Source organism: Chiloscyllium plagiosum, chromosome 13 (genome assembly GCF_004010195.1).
Source record: "Chiloscyllium plagiosum isolate BGI_BamShark_2017 chromosome 13, ASM401019v2, whole genome shotgun sequence".
In the NCBI taxonomy this organism is placed as follows: Eukaryota; Metazoa; Chordata; class Chondrichthyes; order Orectolobiformes; family Hemiscylliidae; genus Chiloscyllium; species Chiloscyllium plagiosum.
Window position 1 is genome coordinate 63,496,828 of NC_057722.1, and position 21,493 is coordinate 63,518,320.

At 43.0% G+C, this 21,493-nt stretch overlaps 1 protein-coding gene across 1 annotated transcript in view; it reads left to right on the top strand.

The window, feature by feature from the left end:
* Positions 1-21,493, top strand: part of LOC122556138 (segment polarity protein dishevelled homolog DVL-3) — a 122,191-nt gene that overhangs the window by 28,992 nt on the left and 71,706 nt on the right. The window contains exons 2-3 of the mRNA XM_043702621.1: positions 1,069-1,138; positions 3,780-3,901. Coding sequence (XP_043558556.1) covers positions 1,069-1,138; positions 3,780-3,901 — 192 coding nt within the window. The remainder of the gene's footprint in view (positions 1-1,068; positions 1,139-3,779; positions 3,902-21,493) is intronic.

The window sequence follows — 21,493 nt, forward strand, 5'->3', positions numbered from 1 at the left end:
TACCTTGGAGAGGGTGCAACCAAAGTTCACTAGAAGGGTCCTAGAATTGCCCTTTGCAGAAAAGTAGGTTACAGTGGGCATTTCTCTCCAAAGTTTAGAAAAATGATGTGATCTTATTGGACTTACTAAATTTTTCTGGCTTGAGAAGGAAGGTGCTGAGAAGCTGTTCCCTGTCTGGGGTGAGGGCAAGAGTAAAACTGGGGATCAGTATCTCCGTTTAATGAATAAGCTAAGCAATTTCTCCATCCAGTGGGTTGTGAATATTTTGGGTTATTCGTCCCATAAGTCTTTGGAGTTGCTATCAATCTGTGCGTTCTAGACTGAGATTGATAGATTTTTGGCCACTAAGGAAATTGAAGAATATGTGGTTGGGCAGGAAGGTAGGGCTGAAATTGATGATCATGCATGATTTTAGTGAATTGCTTTTAGAGGCTAGATGGCCTTCTCCTGGTCTTGTTTCTTATGTTCTTGAACAGTAATGTGACAATAACTAGATGCTATATTTGTTGATTAAGGGATAAACATTGACCAAGGCACCAAGGAAAACCACTATACTCATCTTTAAAATAATGTGCAGCATCTTTTACACTCACGAGAGGGCTGATTGGACCTTGGTTTGCAGTGTCAATGGAAAGACGGTAATGGAAATCCCTCAGCATGGCATCAGAGAGTCAGAGGATGAAATGCTTGAATCCAAAATGGTTTGGGATTTGAATCTACAATGTTCTGATTCATCAGCGAGAGTTCTATGCAATGACCCAAGGCTAACGAGCAATTCGACAGCAGATTGGAGTCACACCCCTCAGTATCATCCCTTAATATATGCCATTCTGTGTAGGTGCTGTGAACAAGATCAGGATTTTTCCTGGTTGGGAGTAACGAGAGAGGACAAGTGTACGTATTTGAGATTGGGATCTCCAGGGATGGGAGTTTTTTCATATTCCTGGTCAGCCTCCATGGAAGGGTCTTAAGCTTGATTGCTAAATGCCTCCTTACAATCTTTTGGTTCAGAAATATATGTGGTGGTGGGTGCTTCAGTAAACTAACACCATCTCCATATCCCTGCAGGGTTGTAAAAGAAGAGATATCAGATGACAATGCCAAGTTGCCCTGCTTCAATGGTCGAGTGGTGTCATGGGTGAGTTATTTTTCACTTCAGTTGGCTTGTGATCCCCAAAACAACAGTGTATCTAAAAGGACATGGAAACAGGCAATTTTGCCAACTGGTCCATGCTGGTCTTTATGCTTCAGACGAGTTTCATTGGGAGAGATAATATCTGATGCAATCAGCAAATCTTCTGCTTCCGTTCCCATGCATTTCACCGGTGGGATACAAGTGAAGATGCTTCACTTTGGTTTGAAGTGGGAGAGGAGAGAGAGTCCCCACCCCCAAACCTACCCAAATCATCAATAGAATCAAGGTAAGTGACCATTCCTTCAAAGAGGCACTCTTATTGTAGTCTGACCTGGAGAGTGTAAACATTGACTAGGTGAGGTGACATGACTCAGAGCTAGAAAGTGAAGTGGAACAAGTGGTCTGACACATGCTTCCTGACCTCAAGGATCTGTGGCTGAAAATGTGGGGCTAACAAAATAGCCGTCCTGTCGCAACGAAAGCATGAAGAACCCAGTAGACTTCTCCTTGCCAACTCAAGACCTTGATCTTCCAAACTGATGTGGGTTTCATTCTTAAGAAGTGACAAGTTGAGAAATGTATGGCATGCCTCTCTGCTGCCAACGATGGTGAAGCTCCCTAATGGTTGGAGTCATGGCAAGTGCACTGTACAGCCAACACCATTATCTCAGTTTGTGGAGGGAGGTGATGTAATATGACTCTAATCCTTTAGTCTTCCACTGAGGAACATATTGAGCTGGTGTAACTCCTTTCAGTTCATGTCTGGAGTCTTTAGAACAGTGGGGACAGGCCTTACCACTATGTGAGAACCAGCTGTACTCTTTCACAATGGTGCAAGTGAACAGGTAGAAATTCCTGTATTTCCCTAAGGTGGATAAGGGAAGACTTGGTGTGGGGCAGATGGAGCAAGGTTATCCAGCCCTTCATTGGCAGTGGGCATTAAGTCACCCTGTGCTGAAAATGTGTTGCTGGAAAAGCGCAGCAGGTCAGGCAGCATCCAAGGAGCAGGAAGGTAGGGAGGAGGGACTTGGGGGAGGGGCATTGGAAATGCGATAGGTGGAAGGAGGTTAAGGTGAGGGTGATAGGCCAGAGTGGGGGTGGGGGCGGAGAGGTCAGGAAGAAGGTTGCAGGTTAGGAAAGTGGTGCTGAGTTCGAGGGATGGAAGAATTCTGGTTTGATAATGCTGTGTACAGTGACATTTTATGTCATGAACTACGAACTGGATCTGGTCTCCAGCCTTTATACCTAAGACAATTGTGCGAAATTTTTCTTGGCAAAAGGTTGACAGAATCAAGGCAGTTAGCTGGAGTTAAGATACAGATCAGCCATTATTATTGGTTGGTATGGACTTGACAGGCTGAATGGCCTTATGTAAGAATTTATGAATTCTGTCTGCAATCAGGCAACAAAAAAAAGAGTAGTTGTCCCATTTGTGCCTTTGTCATTTTTATGAAGGACTGTGCCATTTATCCTCCAGACTACTTTAATAAAAAGTAGCATCTTGCAGGCAGTACACACCGCTACCATTGTGTGTCAGTGCTGGAGGATATTTAATTGCATTAATGATAATTACTGTAAGAACCTTAACTTGTTATTTTTGTGTTTTTAAAAACTGCGGACTGAAATGAGAAAGAACTGTTTTAAAACCAGTGTATGAAGGGGTAACTGCAGTTTTCGAAAGCAAGTAACCTGACATTCATGGCAAGCATTTTGAATGACTGTTGGAACAAGTAGTAAGCGAAGTCTGATTTGCGGACTATTTGGAGCCGAGAGAGTGTACCGAAGCAGCTTTTGCTGGCAATCATAAATTGTTTGGTTTATAGACGAGTGACCAATTATCAGTGACAGAGATCTTTTTGCCTGCTAACAGATGTGATTGGTTCTCTGGTAACCAAATAGCTTGGAGCTGGGAACAAACTGCAGAGAGAGAGAGAGAGAAACGTACAGTTCATCCCCAGCATGGGAGCAGTGTCTCTGATCCCTACAGTCAAAACTCATTACTAACCTGAAGGAACCCACTTTATCCTTCTTGGAAGAGTTGTTATAAGCTTTGAGTTTTAACTGATAAGTCAGGGACTTTGTATAAGTGCACCAGCCGCCCTGTGTCTCTTCCAAACCAATGGAAATGTCAGGAGAAAGGTGTCTGAAACAATCTGCTGTCCAACAGAGTCATAAAGATCATTTAACAACTAAACTTGGGGAAAAGTCTGATGAACTATCTTTCCTATTTTTCCTCTCTACCATTACTGATTCTACCCTAGTTGTGTGCGTGAGGGGGTGGGAGGTGGAGGAGGGAGGATTTCGCAAAGGATTACAGATTGTATTAGTAGATGCCAGCAGTTATACTTGCTTTTCTGCAGCTGGAGTCTAATTACTTGTAATACATAGTTATTGTTGTTGAGTACAGAAACCTGGTCTTTTCTTTCTGTTAGGTAACTGAGTCGGATAAATAGGGAAATTTTGCATACTTTATAAAATCTTTAAACTTTTGTTTCTGTTATTTGTTTCCTTTCCTCCCGAATGCAGCTCAATGTCCACTTTCTCTCTGTGAAGCACTTTAGCTTGATTGCTGTGCAAAAAGAATTGCAATAAAGTGTAAGTTATTGCTGATTGGTTTAATGCCAGTTTTATTCTTGCATTCCAGTTGGTGTCTGCAGAAGGTTCCCACTCAGATACTGGATCCACATGTGCGGACAGCCAGTCAGATCTGCCTCCCCCCATTGAGCGAACGGGAGGCATTGGAGATTCACGGCCACCCTCCTTCCAGTAAGTATACCAGGCGGGTCTGCATTAACAATTAGGACTTCTGCTCTGCTTGCACTTTCCTTCAAAAAGTGATTGGTTGTTGACATTTGATAGAATAAAGTTCCTGTTTGGGGTTCAAAGAGCTGAGTGCCCTCTCAAACCAGCACCCTTTGATTTAAATGCCATCGCCATCACTGAATTTCCTCCCTCTAATTATTTGTCATTTCTTTAAAAAAAAATCTGGTTCACGAGTGCCTTTTTGGAAAGGAAATGTCTGGCCCTTATTTGGTCAATTCTATCTGTGATTCCAAACCCACAATGATGTGGTTGACTCTCAACTTCCCTCTGAAATTACCTAGGAAGCCATTCAGTTCAAGGGTAGTGAGTGATAGGTAACAAATACTGCCCTTGCCATTAATGTCTACACTTATATGCAAGAATAAAATAAACATTTGTTAGCCTTGCTACAATCCAAGTTGATGTTAACACTGGACAAATAAGATCCCAGGTTAAAATTTGGCTTGATGGCATAACATTTTGTTTGTTTTAAGCTATGAAAGTCAGCTACAGAAACCATTTACAACAGTCTGTGAGTGTACTTTTGATATAAAGAATAATGTGTTTTATTAAAAGGAATGCAACCTATAACACGAGACAAAAAAAACGTGCGTTTTCATTACAAACATCAGAAAGGGTTCAAACTTTCATTATTTCTTTTTACCCAGAAATAGGTTTACAATCACCAAAACCCCAGTGAAGATTCACCATTATCTTCTCATTAAGGCTTCTTACGAAGGCTGGCACAGCTACAGCTGTTTCCTTCCTTCAATTTCCTGTGCATTTGGTTGATGCTTTTCTTCAGCTGATGTCTCTCCCTGAAGCACACAAAACAAACTGCAAACTAAAAGTCACTTTTGGGAGAAAACACATCAGTTCCCTAAACTTAGTTTTCAGCAGTGTTGTAGGATTTCTTACTGGAGAGTTCAACCCTGCAGTCTCCACTCCCTGGCTCTGTCTGTCTGTCTCTCACATTCACAGTCTCTTCTTTCTCACTCTCTCACACACACACACACACACCCCTTCTCTCTCTCTCTCTCTCTCTCTCTCACACACACACACATACTGACTTCTGGATTTTTTCAGTCTGTTGTGTCCCTGGATCCCTGTCACTAGGCAACAGCAGTTTTTGTTTAAACATTTTTTAATGAACTAAACCAGCAATCCCACCTCTTTCCTACAAGTGATGTGAAATCTCATGAAAAATAAGTGTATACATACAAGCCTTTAGACTTCTCAGTACCTAGAATAACTCACAAATGAAACAAAACTGTGTTCTCCCTATTCTTAACACAAAAGATAAATTAAATTTAAAGTTACACATTGTTCCTCGCAATGTATTAAATTCCAGGGAGTGCAATCATCACCTGAGAATCGCTTGTAATTTAACCGCAGGGTTCATGTATTATTTGGGGATGTTTGCTCAGTGCTCCTTCCAAGGCCGGTATGTCCTTCCAAAGTATGGAGTCTGATAACACACTGACCATGTGCCTTGAGATATTTTGCTGTGATCAAAACACTATATAAACACAGGTTGTTAGTTCTTACGAGTGTGTTCATTGGGTGTATAAATGATTACCATAGTTCTATTAGGGAGACAGTGGCATGGAAGGAGGTATCCAGGCCTTAACATTATTGAACTCGATATTGAGATCTGAAGGCTACAGGGTTCAAAGGTGGAAAATGAGATTTGTTCTTCCCGCTTGCAATGAGCCTTGTTGGAGTACTGCAGCATGGCTGGCGACAGAGATATTGGCCAGGGAACACAGTAGTTTGTTGATGTGGTAGGCAACTAGAAGCTCAGGTTAATGTTTAGGGACAGAACATAGGTGTTCTGAAAGCAGTCGCCCAGTGTCAACAATGTGACTCACTCTTAGCTGCGTCTGGGTAATTACAGATTAGCAATAAATTAGCCTAGCCAGCGACACCCACACGCCGCAAATATTTTTTTTGAAAAGAAGCACATGTCTATTGGCTGTATATATGATTAATCCTGAGAGGTCCTAGAGTAACACTTCCCCTGTCCTTCTAGAGATAAAGCTTGAGTGAAGGAAAGCTTCACTGGCCAGATCGTAATTACCAGGTTAATCCTGCAGGGGGGCTTGAGAGATTTATTATTTAATCACCTAAGAACGAGGCATCACTCATTTCCAGGGTGGTTATCTGAGAGAGGAGTCTAAAATATTTAAACGACTCGACATTGTACTTCCAAAGAAAGTGTAGAAGGAATTGAAAACATGAGAATGTAAACCAAAAGATGAAAACTAAGCTCTTCAGGAGGGAAATCAGAGAATACCATTCACACCATGGGCAGTGGAGATGTGGGCTTTTCTCCTGCAAAACACTTTGTGTTCTGAGTGTCATACAAGGATTTTGTTGGATGGGTTTTTGTTGGGCAAAGTTGCCCAATCGTAAATGAACAATGCAGGTAAAGTGAGTTGAACTAAAAAGTACCCGTGTCATTGATAATACCATCACATTTTCAAAAGAAACTGTAACTCTCACAAGGGATTGGGATAAATAGTTGAAGAGAAAGAAATTACAAGGCTGGAAGGAAAGGACAGAAATGGAGTTAATTAGATAGCTTTATTCAAAGGGCTAGGACAGGCACAATGGGCTGAATGGCTGTCTTCTGTGCTTTAAGACTGTATGACCGTCTTCAAGATTGAAATGCCTTTGCAGCATATTGAGATGTGTAGTTTAAAGTGAACCTCCCAAACCCCTTACATTCCACCCCCAGGCCCATTCCCAGAGCTTGTAGAGTGAAGGTACCAGACAATAGTAGGATGGAATACCCTGATTTGATGGGGTGAAAGGTGAGCGAGCCTGTCTGTGATTGTGGGCATTGGAGATCTCTAGCAGCTTCCCTCAGTTCAATGGCAATGCTGAATAATTTCTTCAAATAGAAACGCAGTGGGAAGAATTGGAAATGCTCCCTTTTGCTCTTGTTTCTTTTCTTTGTGCTGCTATGGTAACCATCACCGCCTTCTTCCACCCCCTCCACCCCCGCCACCACTGCCTCCGCTGTAATTGTCGACTGGGCTCGAGGAATTTGCTGTTCTGCTTGCTGGCCAGTTTATCCCAGTCATTATCGGATTAGAGAGAACGTGGTCCTGCTGCAGAAGATGCATTGTGCCTGAATTCCAAACACGACATTTATCTTATTATGTTACTGGCGGAGCTAACTCTCTCCACTGTGGGGGGATGGTGAGTTTGCAGCTGAACACATGGCTCCTATGTTAGGCACAAAACAAAAGGATGTGGGATATAATTGATAAAATAGAATTGGCCCATAGGGCACCTTGAGCCTGCTCTGCCATTCAGTACCTTGTGGTCCATCTTCTACATCAACTCCACTCTTCTGGCCATCTCTGTGTTTCCTGATTTCATTAATGCTCAAAACTCTATTGATCTCAGACTGGAATGTACCCGGTCTTACATAGGCAGTAGTTAGAATCTAGATCATTTCTTTAACAATTCCTGATGTAAGCGTCACTCAGTATTTGTTGCCCATCTGTAAATGTCCTGGAGAGGGTAGTGTTGAGCTTCTTTTTTGAACCCATGGTAGTCCATTCGGTGTAGGTACAGGTCCAAACAGGTTGGTTAAATAAAAAACAATCCTGGAATGTGGTGCCACAGATTGTGGTGGAGGCAGATTCAGTTGTGGTTTCAAGAGGAAATTGGATCATTACCCAAAGAGGAAAGGTTTGCTGCAAGAATAAGATTGGGCGTTGCACTCATTGAATTGCTGATGCAGAGAACCCATGTGAACACCATGATCTAAAAGGTCTCCTTTTGTGCTATAAATGCTCCATGATTCCATAAAATCAAAGCATTTAAGTCCTGTACAGTAGAGACTTTGAACAAGCCACATCCAACTGAGTGTGTGAAAATGTTCTCGTCCTTGCAGTCTTTTTAAAAATTATTCCCTTGTGGAGTGTGGGCATTGCTGCCTAGGCAGGAATTTATTGCTCATCCCTAACTTACAACAGTGGTGAGCTGTCTTCTTGAACCACTGAAATCTATTTGATGTAGATAGACCCATGATGTGAGGGAAGGAGTTTCAGAACAGCAATATGTTTCCAAGTCAAGATGGTGCGTGGACTGGAGGAGAACTTGTAGGTGGTAGTGTTCCCATACATCTGCTACCCTGTCCTACTCGATGATACCAATTGTGGGGTTTAAAGGTGCTATCTCAGTAGACTTGGTAAATTTCTGTAATGCACCTTGTAAATGGTGCACACTGCTGCAAATGTGCATCACTGGTGAAGGGACTGAATGTTTGTGAACGTAGTGTAAGTCAAGTGGGCTGCTTTGTTCTGGATAGTGTCAAGCTTCTTGAATGTTGTTGAAACTGCACTCATCCAGGCAAGTGGGGAGTATTCCATCACACTCCTGAGTTGTGTCTTGTAGATGATGGGCAGGCCCTGGGGAGCCAGGAGGTGAGTTACACATTGTAGGATTTCTAGCTCTCGCCTACTCTTGTAGCCATTGTATTTATAGATTACCACAATGCCACCAATTCCTGGAGAGTTGGTAATGTAGCATTAATGTTACTGGAGTAGTAATTAGCAGTTCTCGTTTAATCTTCTGGTGACATGGGTTCAGATCTCACCACAGCAAATGGTGAAATCTGAATTCAATAAAAATCTGCAATAAAATGCTAGCCACTGGCCACTGTGTAATCACTGTTGCAAAAGCCCATCTGTTTTATTAATGTCCTCTAAACAAGGAAATCTGCCATCCATAGCAAGTCTGGCTGGCATGTGACACCAGACCCACAGCAGTATAGCTGACTCTTAACTGCCCTCTGGGCAAATTGTGAGGTGAATTAATGCGGGCCTAGACAGCAACATGCACATCACACAATGGATTTTTGATTAAGTAGCTAGATATGTTCAGCTTCTGTTCAATGGTACACCCCAAGATGTTAGTGGTACAGAATGTATTGATTGAATGTCAGAGGATGAAGTTAGGTTCTCCCCTGTTGGAGATGGTCATTGCTTAGCACTTTTGTGGCACAACTATTACTTGTCAGTTGTCAGCCGAAGCCTGGATATTGTGCTGGTTTTGCTGCATTTTGACATGGACTGCTTCATTGTACAATTATCAGTGAACATCATCACTTCTGACCTTATGATAGAAGGAAGGTCATTGATGAAGCAGTTGAAGATGTTGGGCCTACGTCACTACCGTAACGAACTCCTAGAACATAGAACATAGAAAAGTACAGTGCAGAACAGGTCTTTAGGCCTATGATTTTGTGCTGAAAATTAATTCTAATGTAAAATATAATAACTTAACCTATGCACCCCTCAACTCAATGCTATCCATGTGCATGTCCAGCAGTCGCTTAAATATCCCCAATTATTCTGCTTCCACCACCAATGCTGGCAGCGCATTCCATGCATTCACAACTCTCTGTGTAAAGAACCTACCTCTGACTTAACCTCTATATATTTCTCCTAATATCTTAAAACTATGACCTCTCGCACCAGTCAATCCTGCCCTGGGGAAAAGTCTCTGGCTATTGACTCATTATCTTGTGTACCTCGATCAGGTCACCTCTCTTCCTCTTTCTCTCCAGAGAGAAAAGTCCGAGCTTGGTCAACCTCTCTTCATAAGACAAGCCCTCCAGTCCAGGCAGCATCAGCTAGTGGGCGGCACGGTGGCACAGTGGTTAGCACTGCTGCTTCACAGCGCCAGAGACCCGGGTTCAATTCCCGACTCAGGCGACTGACTGTGTGGAGTTTGCACGTTCTCCCCGTGTCTGCGTGGGTTTCCTCCGGGTGCTCCGGTTTCCTCCCACAGTCCAAAGATGTGCAGGTTAGGTGAATTGGCCATGCTAAATTGCCCTTAGTGTTAGGTAATAAGGGGTAAATGTAGGGGTATGGGTGGGTTGCGCTTCGGCGGGTCGGTGTGGACTTGTTGGGCCGAAGGGCCTGTTTCCACACTGTAAGTAATCTAATCTAATCTAAATCTAATCTAAACCTTCTTTGCACCCTCTCCAAAGCCTCTGTATCTTTCCTATAGTAAGGCGACCAGAACTGGACACAATATTCCAAGTGTGGTCTCACCAGGGACTTGTAGAGCTGTAGCAAAATCTCTCAGCTCTCAAACTCGAACCCCCTGTTAATGAAAGCCAAAACACCATATGCTTTCTTAACAACCCTGTCCAATTGGGTGGCAACTTTGAGGGATCTATGTACTTGAACATCAAGATCCCTCTGTTCCCCCACACAGCCAAGAGTCCTGACTATAATCCTATATTCAGCATTCAAGTTCGACCTTCCAAAATGCGTCACTTCGCATTTATCCAGGTTGAACTCCATCTGCTATTTCTCAGCACAGCTCTGCATCCTGTCTGTCGCGCTGCAGCAGCCCTCTATACTATCAACACCTCCAACCTTTGTGTCATCTGCAAATTTATTAACCCTCCCCTCAACCTCCTCATCCAAGTCATTTATAAAAACTACAAAGAGCAGAGGCCCAAGAACAGAGTCCTGCAGGACCCCACTCAACACTGACCTCCAGGTGGAATACTTTCCATCTACAACCACTCTGCCTTCTGTCACCCAACCAATTCTGAATCCAGATAGCCAAATCTCCCTGTGTTTCATACTTCCTGACTTTATGAATGAGCCTACCATGGGGAACCTCATCAAATACCTTGTTGAAGTCCATATACACCACATCCACTGCTCGACCTTCGATGACGTGTCTTGTCACCTCCTTGAAGAACTCAACAAGATTTGTGAGGCATGACCTGCCCCCCTCAAAGCCATGCTGACTGCCTTTAATCACGCTGTACTTTTTCAAATAGTCATAAATCCTATACCTCAAAATTCTTTCCAAAACTTTGCTAACTACAGACGTAAGACTGACTGGTCTGTAATTGCCAGGGATTTCCCTATTCCCCTTCTTGAAAAGAGGAACAACATTCACCTCCTTCCAATCCTCTGGTATGACTCCTGTGGAGAGTGAGGATGCAAAGATCTTCATCAGTGGCTTAGCAACCTCCTTTCTCATTTCCCGGAACGGTCTCGGATAAATCTGGTCTGGCCCTGGGGACTTATCAATCATAATGTTTGCCAAAACTTCCAGCACATCAACTTCATCAATCTTGATCTGGTCAAGACTGTGTCCCAGCTCCTCAAAGTTCTCATTCACAACAAGGTCCCTTTCCTTCGTGAAAACCGAAGCAAAAAACTCATTTAGGGTTTCCCCTATCTGCTCAGACTCCACGCATAAGTTCCCTAAGCTATCCCTGATCGGCCCTACCTTCTCCCTGATCATTCTCTTATTCCTCACGTATGAGTAAAATTCCTTTGGGTTCTCCCTAAAAGAATCCTGCAGAGATGTCCTGGAGCTAAGACCTCCAACAACCACAACCATCTTCCTTCTGTCAGATATGACTCCAACCAGCGGCCAATTTTCTCTAATTCACATTGACTCTAGTTTTGCTAGGATTCATTGATGCTTCAATCAGTCAACTGAGGCCTGGATGTCAAGGTCAGACACTCTCATGCTCTCTCTGGAATTCAGTTCTTCTGTTCATATTTGAATAAAACTATAATGGGGTCAGGAACGCAGTGGTCCTGGCATAACCCAAACTGAGCATTAGTGAGCAGGCTATTGCTCAGCAAATACTGACTGATATTGTTGATGATGCCTTCCATCATGTTACTGATGATCACTAGTAAATTGACGGGATGGTAATCTGTGAAGTTGGATTTGTCCTGCTTTTTGAGTGCAGGGTATACCTGGGCAATTTTCCACATTTTCGAGTAGATGTCAATGATGCATCTGTACTGGAATACTGTACTGGCTTGGGGTGTGGATGTTCTGGAGCACAGGTCTTCAGTACTACTGCTGGAATGTTGTCAGGTGCCTTAGCCTTTGCAATATCTCTTACCTTCAGCCATTTTCTGATATCACATGGATTGAATTGAGTTGGCTGAAGACTGGTATCTGTGATACTGGAGAAGGCTGAGATAGATCATCCACTCGAAACTTCTGGCTAAAGATTTTTGCGAATGCTCCAGCCTTATTCTTTGCTCTGAAATGGTGGTCTTCTCCCTCATTGAGAGTAGGAATTTCTGTGGAGGCACCTCCGCTGATGAATTGTTTAATTGTCCACCACAATTCATGAATGGATATGGCAGGATTGCAGGCCTAACATCTGATCCATTTGTGTGGGATTGCTGAGCTGTTTCTATCGTTTGCTGTCTATGCTGTTTGGCTCACAAGTGGTCTTGTTTAGTAGCTGTACCAGGTTAACACCTCAGTTTTTTTAGGTGTGCCTAGTGATAGTACCACAATGTGAAGGCAGAACTTTGACTTTATAAGGAGAATGTGGTGGTCTCTTTAACCAATATTATCATGGACAGATACAACTATCGCAAACATTGGTGAGAGGAAGCAAGCTTCCTTTTTTTTTATTGTTCTTTTATCACCTGTTGCAGACCCAGTCTAGCTGTTATGTCTTTTAGGACCTGAGCAGCTCAGTCAGAAGTGTTGCTACTGAGTCACTCCTGCTGTTGGACAATGAAGCCCCCAGTCCCCATCCAAGGAGTATTTTCTGGGCCCTTGCCACCCTCAATGTCTCCTTCAATGGTGTTCAGCGTCTCTACTGAGTCTGTCCTGCTGGTAAGAGAGATGAGGCGATACTCAGCAATGGTGATGGTGTTCACTGGGACATTGTGTGCAAGGTATTGTACTGTTGGGTTGTTGCTTGACAAGTCTGTGATAAGGCTGTGCTGATAGTGGCACAAGCCCCCAGAAGTTAGTAAGGAGATCTGTGCAGAATTGACAGACCTGAGTGTCCATGGTTGTTTCCAGTGTCTCAGTCAATGGTCTATCCAATTACATTCCATTTTAGAGACTTTTTAGCAGTTGATACACATGAATGCCTTGCTAGGTCATTGCAGGAGGCACTAAAAAAAATCAACAAAATTTGTGTGATCTGGAGTAAAGTGCAGACCAGACAAGGTAAAAATGGAGAATTCCTTTCCTAAAGCTTATTATTGAACCACTTGGGTTTTTACAATAACTGGCAATGTTCTCATGGTCATCATGAGAATTTTAATTCCAGTTCAATTTTCAATTTGGTTTTCCTTACCTGCGTCGTTAAATTTGTACCTGGGACCCAGAGCATTACCAGCGTCTCTGGATTCCTAGACCAGTGTCAATACCATTGTGGCATCATCTTCACAAAATGATAAACCTCCTATCTTCAGACTAAATGCTATTCCCTTGTGCGGAGCATGGAACCTGCAGCTCTGTGGACCACAGGATGAAGAGGTTGAATCTGATTGTGGAGGAGTGATTGATCAAACAGCCATGGGTTACCTGGATGTTGTCTGATCTATCAGTCAAGGAAACCACTGCATCTGTTTCTTATTCACTGAGGAGGTGTAAACATTACTGAACATCATTTTTTGTCCAACCCTAATTGCTTTTGAAAAGGTGGTGGTGAGCTACTTTCTTGAATGGTCCTTCCAGTAAAGGTAGAACCACAGCATTGTTAGGAAGGGAGATCCAACCTTTTGACCCGTGATAGCAAAAGATCAGCAATATAGTGCTATGGCATGTGATGCAAGTTCCAATGAGTCTGCTGCCCTGCCATCTTAGATGGTAGAAGTCAGAGTCTTGTTGGGTTACTGCAGTGCATCTTCTAAGTAGCACACGTGCTGCCATTATGCATCAATAGTGGAAGAAGTGAATGTTTAATAGGGTGGACAGGGTGCCAGTCTGCTGGCTGCTTTGTTTAATAGGAGGTCAAGTCAAAGCTTGAGTCAACACTTAGTATTATACAACTGGAGTATTGCTGAAAACAGGCACGCAAAGCCTTTTGCCTTGTCATCAGGATCGATGCAAGAATGTCAAATTTCAAAGGGAATAGCATTTCGTGATGTAAGAGAAATAGCATGCTGTTTGTTTAACAAGTGGATTCTGATTGGTTAAGTGTTGCAGTGTAGAACGCACTGAGGAACAGGTGTAGTCAAGTTTTTATTTAATTGAGAAAGGTGCAATACCTGGACATGTCTTTCCTGTTTCCAGAGGACAGGCCTTGCATCTGAATGTACTTAATTTCCAGAAAGTGAGTAATGTTATGGGCCGGACTGATGATCTCGAATTGTTTGTAGGTGTAATTCTTAGCAGTTTGGAATTGTTCAGTAAACACAGAAAATGGTAGATTCACACCTAATGCTGAACACTTATATTTGTGGTTCATTAGAACACAAGGTCAATGGAGGGCAAACCTGAGCAGGGGATACATTATTGTGCATTCTCTCAGCTCCACTTAGACCGCCCTTCCAGCTCCCACCTCCAGGTCACCTGACCTGCCCTCTTAAGGGAGCAATTACATACATAACAGATAGAATGTTCTGGGTTTTGCAACTTCAGACTGGTTTACTGCAGATAGTACACTGTGTGCTGTGAGCAGGTAAAGAGATGTGCTGTCTGATATGATACACCAGTTATGACTTGTGGCTTAAATTCCTGGCATCACATTGGCTTTGAAATTTGCACACCACACCACTCGGTGTTGTGGGAGGCAGGACATCTTTTGGGCATTTTAGCAGCATCCGGTTAGTGGCGAAGCTCACTCATGGTGCTGCCACAGATAGTTTCTAGTCAATCTGTTCAGCGGTGTTACTGCCCACCTCCGGAGAAGCTGGGAATTGAACCTGGGTCTCCTGGCTCAGTGGTAGGAATACTACTATTGCACCTCAGGTTCTATTGCACCTCAGGTTCTATTGCACCTCACGTGACAGCAGATTAAAACAACTTCATTTGTTGCTCAAAGTTTTGCATCCTTCCTCAAGTTGTCTGTGGTAGACTGGGCAATATTCAGTATTAGAAATCTTACACTGATTTCTAAATTTGAGCTCCATACAGCCAGCAGTGATCTGATTGGGATAACCAGAATTCTGTAGAATAGATTTGCTGTGCTCAATTTCAACATCAAGCTTTCACAGTGAGCAGTTGGCTCGAGGATTGTATAAGATGATCCAAATAAGGCCACTTTCATAGCATGAGGAACTGTAAGAATCCCAATGTGTTCACTGACAACTGAAGGCAGACGTAATAGAAAGTATGGTTTACATTGGATTTTGCAGTAAGCTTGTGAATGAAAAGGTGGTTTTGGACTGTTTCATTTCCCAGGTGAATTTGAGTGTGGGATTAAAGTGTGGAGGGAATTCTTACACAAGGCTGTGGAGTCAAGTGCAGCTCCCTCCTTAACAGCACAAAACGGACTGGAGTGGTTCAAGGGGCAGCTCAATGCCGCTTTCTTCAGGTTGGGCAATAAATGCCGGCCCAACCTAGCTTCACCCAGCTGGTGAATGAATAAAAAAGTGGGGGTCATCTACGTTTTGGAAATATGCAAAAAGCAGCAGGTCAGGAGCCATTCTTTTGAAGAAGTGTTTCCTGTGGAAATTGACAAAGACGTTAACAAGAAGTGGGTGTGAGGGGAATCCTGTGGCAACGCCACCTATTTGGTCTGACGTGATGTCATTAAACCTGAACTGAATTGTGTGAATTGCTAAGTTCATAAGTTTAATGAATGTGAATTTTGAAATAGAGGTGTTCTGTCTCTGAGGAATCATGAGTAGTTCTGAACATTGCACATCATCAGCAAACATCCCCACTTCTGACCATAAGGCTGAAGGAAGGCTGTTGATGAAGCAGGTCATATTGGTTAGATTTAGAAGACTGAGCTGGGAAATTCCTTCACCAATGTCCTAGAACTGAGATGACATGGACCATCTTCATTTGTGACCGGTATAACTTTAACCAGTGATGAGTCTGATTCCCATTGATTCCAGCTTGGCCAGAGTCCTTTGAAGCTACACTCCATCAAATGTTACCATACTGTCAAGGGCAGGCATTTTCATCTCACTTCTTGAGGTTAGCTATTTTGTCTATCTTTGGACTCAGGCTGTAATAAAGTGAGGATTCAATTGGCCTTACATAGAATTCAGAATGTGGGAGCCAGCAATAAGTACCTCGGAATTGTTTTGTCAAAAGTTACAGAGAGTTTCAGCAACATATGAGTTGAGAAGTGCTGAATTCAGCGATATTATAGAGGTGGAAATAGGAGATTGTAATGTTGGCACTGGTGTGAAGATGTAGACAGCCTGATAATTTTGAGAGTGGAGGAGTCAAGAGAGTTGGTGGAAAGATAGAGCTGAGTGGCTTCAACACAGTTGTGGATCCTGGCATTCTGTTTTCTGATGATGTCACTGAGGGGCAACAGATGAATGACAAATAGGGGCCAAGGAGGATGCAAGGGACATTCCAAACGTAATGATGCAGGAGCAGGACAGGGTGTCATTGCACGTAATTATTTGGCTATGGTTAGAGAGAAAGAAATGGAACCAGATTAATGCAATTCCACACAGCTGGAAGACGGTGTTATGGTCAATTATGGTCAGTAAACGTTCCCAGGGCAAGTACAGAAGGGGTTGGAACATTAGACCTTAAGATATTGGAGCAGAGTTAGGAGTGTGATGGAATACTCCCCACTTGCCTGGTAGAGTGCAGCCCCAACAACACTCCAGAAGCTTGACACCATCCTGGACAAAGCAGCCCACTTGATTGGCACTGCATCCACAAACATCCTCTCCCTCCACCAGACGCTCAGTAGTAGCAGTGTGTACTATCTACAAGATGCATTGTAGAAATTCACCAAAGATTCTCAGACAGCACCTTCCAAATCCATGACCATTTCTATCTAGAAGGACAAGGGCAGTATGTATATAGGAACACCACCACTTTCAAGTTCCCTCCAAGCCATTCGCCATCCTGACTTGGAAATATATCAGCTTTCCTTCACTGTCACTGTGTCAAAATCTTGGAATTCCCTCTCTAATGGCACTGTGGGTTTACCTACAGCACATAGACTGCAGTGGTTCCAGAAGGCAGCTCACCACTACCTTCTCGAGGGGAACTAGGGACGGACAGTAAACTCTGGCCAGCCAGCGACGCCCACACCCCACAAAATGAATAGATAAATAAAAGAATTAGGTTATTCGGCCCATTAAGTCTTCCCTGCCATTTGATCATAGCTAATATGTTTCTTAACTCCTTTCTCCTGCCTTCTCCCCTTGATTCCCTTACTAATCAAGAACCTATCTGTCTCTGTCCCAAGTACAACTAACAACTTGGTTTCCACAGCCCTCTGTGGCAATGAGTTTCACAGATTAACAGCCCTCTGGTGAAGAAATTCCTCATCTCAGTTCTAAAGGGTATTCCCTTCACTCTGAGGCTGCATCCTCAGGTCCTAGTCTCTCCTACTGGTAAAAACGTCTTCCGCACATCCACTATATTCAGGCCTCTCAGTATTTTGTAAGTTTTAATGAGAAGACCCCTCATCCTTCTAAACCCAACTGAGTACAAAGTGAGAATCCTGAACCACTCTTCATATGACAAGCCCTTCATCCCTGGGGATCATTCTTGTAAACATCCTCTGGACCCCTTCTAATGTCAGTGCATCATTCCTTAGATATGGGGCCCAAAACTGTTAAATGCAGCCTGAACACAGCTTTATACAGCCTCAGCAGTACATTTCTGTTCTTGAATTCTAGTCCTCTTGAAATGAATGGTGACATTGCATTTGCCTTCCTAATTGCCAACTGAACCTGCATGTTAACCTGAAGAGAATTCTGCACTCGGATTCCTAAGTCTCTTTGTGCCTCAGATTTCTGAAGCCTTTCCCTATTTTGAAAATAGTCTACACCTCTATTCTTGAAAGTGCATAATCTCTCACTTTGCCACATTGTATTCCAACTGCCACTTCTTTGCCCATTCTCCCAGGCTATCCAAGTCCTTCTGCAGCATCCCCACTTTCTCAACAATAATTGTCCGTCCACCTATCTTTGTTCCATCTGGAAACTTAGCAACAATTCTCTCAGTTCCTTAATTCAGATCGACAGGAATATAATAAAGCTCCCGAACAAACAGTAGTTGTATCCCAATCTTAGATACAGAGTAAAGTGCCCTCTACCATGTCTTTTACAGATTGCGCAAATGTTTTGTTTGGACATTGTAGTGTTTCCTGAAACGCTATTTGCTTCCACCAGGGGGCAGTGAGCTGACACAGTTCCAGAAGCCAACGTACTTTGGAATGATGGCTGCAGATTTGTGGCTTTTGTTGAAATCTGTCCATGTTTATTTGGCTCACTCCTCTGTGAATCAACAGCCAAGTATTCTAACAAATTCTACAGTTGCTCCAAGGTTAGTCTAGGTATTGTGTAAATATTTGGTGGTAAGGATTCCAGATTTCCATTATTACTGCTTTTAAAATAAAACTTCCTAATTTACTGCCTGAAATGTCTCCTTCTAATTGAAGGAAGTTTTGGGTCTGGTAGTTGCTATTCTGGTAGAGCATGTCGAATGCCACTCATTGATCTTATGCGTCTGAGCTGGAACAATGTTGGTGTTAGATATTTTCTAAATAACCTGTTCAGGGATGTGGTTACACACCTCTATAGCAGATAAAACCTGAATGCAAGATTGCAGGCTCAGAGGTAAGAACACTACCACTGTGACACAAGCCCTAATGCTGGTGTTACTGGGCTGTAGGTGAGGGGGACCAGCTCTTGTCATTATCACTTGACCTCTACTTGAACCTGTGTGAATGCTGAATGAGGGTACGATCCGGTTTGGATGTGATGCTCCCATAGTCGCACAGCGTTACTAACCTTTGCTGCCTTGTAAAGAATGAAGTTAAAAATCACACAACACCAGGTTATAGTCCAACAGGTTTAATTGGAAGCACTAGCTTTTGGAGCGCTGCTCCTTTTTCAGGTGGTTGTGGAGCATAACACCATAAGACACAGAATTTATCGCAAACGATTACAATGTCATGCAACTGAAATGATATATTGAACAAACCTGGATTTTGTTAAGTCTTCCATCTTTTAGAATGGGTTTCAGATTTCAGTTCATTAAGATGTAAATCCCAGAACTTCTTTTAAGTCACCTTCTCGAGATAACTTAAGGTTTTATAACAAAAGATGACACTCGGTAAAGCTACAAAACTGAAACACTTGCATGCCAAACAGCATAAGCAACAAGTGATAGGCAAGGCTAAGCAATTCCACAACTAATGGGTCAGGATAAAGCTCAACAGACCTGCCATATCTAATAATTAAACATCTCATGAGAGAATGTGCCTGTAAAAATCTCCCCGTCCTTGATAATGGGTGATCCCAGCACGTCACTGCAACAGATAGGGCTTGAAGCATTTGCAACAAGCTTCAGCCATAAGTGCCAAATAGGTGATCCATTTTGGCATCTTCCAGAGGTTCCCAGCATTCAATTGTCAGTTTTATACATCTCCACAGGAAATTAGTAATGGTTGGATGCTTTCAATGCTATAAAGGGCTATGGGCTCTGACAACACACCAGCAATAGCATTGAAGACTTGTGCTCCAGTACTTGCTGCAGTCCCGGCCAAGCTGTTCCAGTACATTGGACAAACAGGCAGAAAACCATCCACCAGGATACATGAACATCAGCTAGCCATAAAAAGACATGACCCATTCTCACTGGTGTCCTTACATACAGATGAGGAAGGACACCACTTCGACTGAGACAACACCTCCACCCTAGGACAAGCCAAACAGAGACACTCATGAGAATACCTAGAAGAATGGTATTCCAACCTGTATCAACCAGCACATTGGACGCCATTTACAATCCTCTGAGTAAAAGAATGTGGAAATGACATCACAAAGGCCCAACAATGTCTCTTCTTCCCCAGGCAGCTGAGGAAATTTGGCATAACGGCGAATACTCTTGCCAACTTTTATAGTTGCACCATCGAGCGCATTCTGTCTGGATGTATCACTACCTGGTACAGCAACTGTACCATTCAAGATTGGAGACGGTTACAGGGAATGGTGAACTCGGCCCGTACAATCACAAAGGCCAACCTGCCATCTATAGAATCCATCTACCAGGCTCACTGTCAAGGAAAGGCCGCCAGCATTCTCAAAGATCCATCCCACCCTGGCAATGTTTTTCTACAACTTCGATCATTGGGAAGAATGTACAGAAGCCTGAACACACGCAACAGCCAGTTTCGCAACAGTTTCTACTCTAGTGTTGTTAGAATACTGAATGGACTCTCAAACTCTTAACATTCGCCTGTGCCTGTGTTTTTGTTTTTGCTGCTGTTTACCTTATTTACTATCTATGCTACTTAACTCTGTAATCTGCCTGTATTGCTCACAAGACAAAGCTTTTCACTGTGCCTCGGTACACGTGACAATAAATACAATTCAACTCAATATTACTAGTATGGTGACGAACCATCTGAAAATGAACCTTTCAGCTCAGCAAGCGAACTTCAACTGAGCTACAAATCTTCTCAAAACTTGCTGTTCCAATATACCTACAACACTAGCATCTGCCCAACAATGTGGAAACTTGCAGGGTTATATCAAAGGCCAACCTCCCATCTATAGAATCCATCTACCAGGCTCACTGTCAAGGAAAGGCCGCCAGCATTCTCAAAGATCCATCCCACCCTGGCAATGTTTTTCTACAACTTCGATCATTGGGAAGAATGTACAGAAGCCTGAACACACGCACCAGCCAGTTTCGCAACAGTTTCTACCCTAGTGTAGTTAGAATACTGAATGGACTCTCAAACTCTTAACATTTGCTTGTACCTGTGTTTCTGTTTTTGCCGCTGTTTACCTATTATTTACTATCTATGCTACTTAACTCTGTGATCTGCCTGTATTGCTCGCAAGACAAAGCTTTTCACTGTGCCTCGGTACATGTGACAATAAATACAATTCAATTCAATATTCCTAGTATGGTGACGAACCATCTGAAAATGAACCTTTCAGCTCAGCAAGCGAACTCCAACTGAGCTACAAATCTTCTCAAAACTTGCTGTTCCAATATACCTACAACACTAGCATCTGCCCAACAATGTGGAAACTTGCAGGGTTATATCCTATACACAAAACGTAGGGCAAAAGCAGAAATTACTGGAGAAAGTCCAGAGAAATTACTGGCGAAATTACTGGAGAAATTACTGGCGAGAAAGTAAAGTTAATGTTTCAAGGTAATGTTTGGATTCAAAACATTAACTCTGCTTTCTCTCTGTCTGGCAGTTTCAGTTTTTATTTCAGATTTCCAACATCCACAGTTCTTTGATTATTTTAGTGGAGAATGAATAGAATCTGGCCAAGTACTACCCCGTCAGTTTATTCTGCTTCGCAATAGCCTTCTCACTGACACTCTGTTTGGGTTCTGCCATGACCGTTCAGCTACTGAATTCATTACAGTCTTGGTTTAAGCATGGACAAAAGAGCTGAATTCCAGAGGTAAGGCGAGAGTGAGTGCCTCTGACTTCAAGACCCCATTTGACATGCAAATGTGACATCAAGGAACCTTAACAAACCTGGAGTCAATGGGAATCAGGCAGAAAGGTCTCCACTGACTGGTACAAAAGATGTTTCTGGTTTTTGAATATCATTGGGTCATAGAGCATGGAAACAGATCCTTTGGTCATTCTTGTCCATGCTA